The sequence below is a fragment of the Branchiostoma belcheri genome, unplaced genomic scaffold (assembly GCF_001625305.1).
Source record: "Branchiostoma belcheri isolate BF01 breed outbred unplaced genomic scaffold, Haploidv18h27 scaffold9, whole genome shotgun sequence".
Taxonomy (NCBI): domain Eukaryota; kingdom Metazoa; phylum Chordata; class Leptocardii; order Amphioxiformes; family Branchiostomatidae; genus Branchiostoma; species Branchiostoma belcheri.
In genome coordinates, this window is record NW_017804575.1 from 4,849,968 (window position 1) to 4,854,789 (window position 4,822).

Genomic DNA, 4,822 nt, shown 5'->3' on the forward strand with positions numbered 1-4,822 from the left:
CGGTTGCGGAATTTTCGTCGGTGAGTGCGCGGCTTGCTTGTCTTCTGTCTGCGTGTCGGTGCGTTTTGCGGACAATGCAGTTGTGCTCATCACTGGAACTTTCCGCTGAGCATCCTTCTCTTTAATCGGTTGCGGAATTTTCGTCGGTGGGTGCGCGGCTTGTGTGACAGACGCCTTGTCTTCTGTCTGCATGTCGGTGCGTTTTGCGGACAATGCAGTTGTCCCCATCACTGGATCTTTCCGCTCAACACTCGTTTCTTTTATCGGTTGCGGAATTTTCGTCGGTGGGTGCGCGGCTTGCTTGTCTTCTGTCTGCATGTCGGTGCGTTTTGCGGACAATGCAGTTGTGCCCATCACTGGAACTTTCCGCTGAGCATCCTTCTCTTTAATCGGTTGCGGAATTTTCGTCGGTGGGTGCGCGGCTTGTGTGACAGACTCCTTGTCTGTTGACTGCATTTCGGCACGTTTTGCGTACAGTGCAGTTGTCCCCATCACTGGAACTTTCCGCTGAGCATCCGTGTCTTTAATCGGTTGCGGAATTTTCGTCGGTGGGTACGCGGCTTGTTTGACCGACGTCGTGTCTGCTGACTGCATTTCGGCGCGTTTTACGGACAGTGCAGCTGTGCCCATCACTGGAGCTTTCCGCTGGACACCCGTTTCTTTAATCGGTTGCGGAATTTTCGTCGGTGGGTACGCGGCTTGTGTGACAGACTCCTTGTCTGTATACTGCATTTCAGCGCGCTTTGCTGACAGTGCAGTTGTCCCCATCACTGGAACTTTCCGCTGCTGAGCATCTGTCTCTTTAATCGGTTGCGGAATTTTCGTCGGTGGGTGCGCGGCTTGTGTGACAGACTCCTTGTCTGTAGACTGCATTTCAGCGCGCTTTGCTGACAGCGCAGTTGTGCCCATCACTGGAACTTTCCGCTGAGCATCCTTTTCCTTAATCGGTTGCGGAATTTTCGTCGGTGGGTGCGCGGCTTGTGTGACAGACTCCTTGTCTGTAGACTGCATTTCAGCGCGCTTTGCTGACAGTGCAGCTGTGCCCATCACTGGAACTTTCCGCTGATGAGCATCTGTCTGTTTAATCGGTTGCGGAATTTTCGTCGGGGGGTGCGCGGCTTGTGTGACAGACGCCTTGTCTGTTGACCTTACCTCGGTCCGTTTTGCGGACAGTGCAGTTGTCCCCATTATGGGATCTTTCCGCTTAACAGCAGTATCTTTGATCGGTTGCGGAATTTTCGTAGGCGTCAATTTTGCTGTTTGGTCTCCGGTTTGTCCAACTTTCGGCGCTTTTGCTCCTTTTTGTGTGCTCTTTGTCCCGGCATCTTTAGATGCAGTAGAAGGCTTCTTAGCATCCTTGGGCGTCTTGGGACTTTCCCATTCATTGTCGTCGCCAACAAGGGCTTCCCAAACTTTCTGGGAGTACTCTTTTTGAGTCTTCTCCCTTTTGCCTCCCTTCACAGTGCCCTTCTGTGTTTGAGCTGCAGGCTCAGCCGAGCCCTTTACTGACTGCTTGTCAGCTTTTGCAGCTGTGGATTTAGGCGGACTTGTACCATCCGTTGTCCGCGTTTCCACGTTTTCCGGCGGAGGCCGACCCTGGCGTGCGGACGACTGTGCCGCTCCTGACACCGACACCGACACCGCCTCAGCCGCAGGCTGGCGCCGCATCTCTGGCGTCACGATCACCTTAGGTTCCGGCAGCTTCCGTGAAGATGCTTGCGCGGTTGAATAGGCTTTCTCCCCCGGTTGTCTGTAAGGATACTTCCGCTCGCTGGTTTTACTTGGTTTCCTAACCAGCGGAATCTGCGAGGTTTTGTTGTCCGATCGGGACTGTATCAGACGGGGATGGGTGCGAGGATCCTTGCGCGGTGACCTATGGTAGATGGGGACAGGCCTCTCGGCAGGGTCTCCATCTTCTTCATCACTTTTCAGGTGCATTTTCAGCACCGCTTTTACTTGGCACGACTTGCATGTCATTTGTGGGGGATTGTACGTCCAGTTATGATCATGCTGGTGCTTCTTGGTGCGGCAGATAGGCACGGGGACTTCAGTATGCCCCTCCTCCTCCTCATCTTCCCCCTCACTGTCTGTTTCCAAATGGAACTTCATGAGCAGGGTTTCGTCACAACTGCCGCACTTGAATCTCGGAGGCTTGTAGCTCCAGTTCTGGGCGTGGTCTGCAAGGCAGCACGGTGTCTTCTCCCCGTGCACGACCTGGTAGTGGTTGCCACGCTGGTGCCAGGCGCTTTCACCGTGGTCGGCGTGCTGGCACAGTTTGAGCTGGTTTTGCTCTGTCGATTGCGAATCATCTGACTGGCGATGCAGATGGACCGTCAGCTGACTGTCGGATTGTATAGCCAGTGGATCTGTTTGAGAGTCATCCGTAGACACTATCTCCACGGGTGGTAACTCTTCAGAACACACTGACCCTGAGTCTTCAACCACTGACTCTGAGTCTTCATACAAGTTCCTCATTGAGGTCGACATCAGCAGTTCGTTGAGACACGCGTCGATTTTGGCAATATCCTCGTTTGCTTCTTTTCTCATTTCCTCAACTTCCTCCGTGGAAAACTTCGACGCGTTTTCCTCGATTGCGAGGAGTAAATCGGTTGAATCCCTTCTCGCGATGTGGAGCTCTAAGGACATTTCCCTCCGCTGGGTAAAACGGTCCACTTTCTGCGCTATCTCATGTCCAAACGTGCCCTTGTGTTGGACATACGGTTTTCGGACAAAAAACTTCATTTCTGGCAAAGGCGGGGGGTCTGGGATGTTTGTGCGGAACTTGGTTGTTTTTGCACCGACACCGACCTCTGTCGTGCCGTGTCCATCGCCCTCGTCATGCCGAGCTTTCTTCTGAGGCAAGTTTGACCCCTGCGTGGAGTACATCGTCATGACAGTGTACTGCCTGTTTGGATCCGGTACTGGCTGCCTGGCCCCAGCACCAACCAGATCCAGCAGTGGCCCCGGTAACGCCTGGGAGACTTCCTGCCCAGGAAAGGCTGGGATTCCAGACATCAGAAGCTCCATTGGTGGTAAAGCAGGAGGATTAGGAACTCGTCTGGATTCAAACGAGATTTCGGAAATCAGAAGTTCCATGGGTGGCAGCGGTGGAGGAGAAGGGACCCGTCCGGATTCATGTGAGATTCCGGACATCAGTAACTCCATAGGCGGCAAAGCTGGGGGCGAGGGGACTCGTCCGAATCCTACCCCATGCACCCGCGGGGGGACCACGGCTTGTGCAAGACTTGCCCGCCTGAGTTGCTCCCGAGTCGGTAGCGGTGGCGGTGCAGGGATGTGACCAGCCTCCATAGTAGCCAAAGTTTCGCTAGCTTCTGCCACATTTTCCACCGTTTCGTCGCCCTTTGTGACCTTAGTCTTGTGCGTCATTTTGTTAGAAGTTGTCGTGCTCCTCATAAAGGTACCGCCGCCTTGTCCCTGAGTCATCAACGAAGGCGGGGACTGAGGGATTGCTGTTGCCGAAGGCCCTGCCATTTGTAGCGCCATGTTAGGCTGATGTACGGCTTGTGCAATACTAAATCTCCTCAGTTGCTCCGGAGTTGGGAGCGGTGGTGGAGCAGGGATGTGGCCAGCCTCCATAGTAGCCACTGTTTGACCGGCTTCTGCCACATTTTCCACCGTTTCGTCGCCCTTTGTGACCTTAGTCTTGTGTGTCATCTTGTTAGAAGCTGTCGTGCTCCTCATGAAGGTACCGCCACCTTGTCCATGGCCTCGGGACAACATTGAAGTCGGTGGGGGCTGAGTGACTCCTCCGAGCCCATGCGAGATTCCGGACATTAGAAGTTCCATAGGTGGCAATGCAGGAGGAGAAGGAACCAGTCCGGATCCATGTGAGATTCCTGACATCAGAAGTTCCATGGGTGGCAGCGCTGGAGGGGGAGGGACCAGTCCGGATTCATGTGAGATTCCGGACATCAGTAACTCCATAGGCGGCAAAGCTGGGGGCGAGGGGACTCGTCCGAACCCTACCCCATGCACCAGCGGGTGGACCACGGCTTGTGCAAGACTTGCCCGCCTGAGTTGCTCCCGAGTCGGTAGCGGTGGTGGAGCAGGGATGTGGCCAGCCTCCACAGTAGCCAACGTTTCGCTTGCCTCCGCCACATTTTCCACTGTTTCGTCGCCCTTTGTGACTTTAGTCTTGTGTGTCATCTTGTTGGAAGCCGTCGTGCTCCGCATAAACGTGCCGCCACCTTGTCCCTGGTTTGGGGACAACATTGAAGTCGGCGTGGGCTGAGTGACTCCTCCGAACCCATACGAGATTCCGGACATTAGAAGTTCCATAGGTGGCAATGCAGGAGGAGAAGGAACCAGTCCGGATCCATGTGAGATTCCTGACATCAGAAGTTCCATGGGTGGCAGCGCTGGAGGGGGAGGGACCAGTCCGGATTCATGTGAGATTCCGGACATCAGTAACTCCATAGGCGGCAAGCTGGGGGCGAGGGGACTCGTCCGAATCCTACCCCATGCACCCGCGGATGTATCACGGCTTGTGCAAGACTTGCCCGCCTGAGTTGCTCCCGAGTCGGTAGCGGTGGCGGTGCAGGGATGTGACCAGCCTCCATAGTAGCCAATGTTTCGCTGGCTTCTGCCACATTTTCCACCGTTTCGTCGCCCTTTGTGACCTTAGTCTTGTGCGTCATTTTGTTAGAAGCTGTCGTGCTCCTCATGAAGGTACCACCGCCTTGTCCCTGGCCCGGAGTCATCAACGAAGGCGGGGACTGAGGGATTGCTAGAGCCGAAGGCCCTGCCATTTGTAGCGCCATGTTAGGCTGAGTTACGGCTTGTGCAATACTGAATCTCCTCA

At 54.8% G+C, this 4,822-nt stretch overlaps 1 protein-coding gene across 1 annotated transcript in view; it reads right to left on the reverse strand.

Moving 5' to 3' along the window:
• Positions 1-4,822, reverse strand: part of LOC109487662 — a 22,860-nt gene that overhangs the window by 2,086 nt on the left and 15,952 nt on the right. Inside the window, 2 exon segments of the mRNA XM_019791663.1 lie at positions 87-4,379; positions 4,517-4,706. Of these exon segments, the coding sequence (XP_019647222.1) occupies positions 87-4,379; positions 4,517-4,706 (4,483 nt within the window).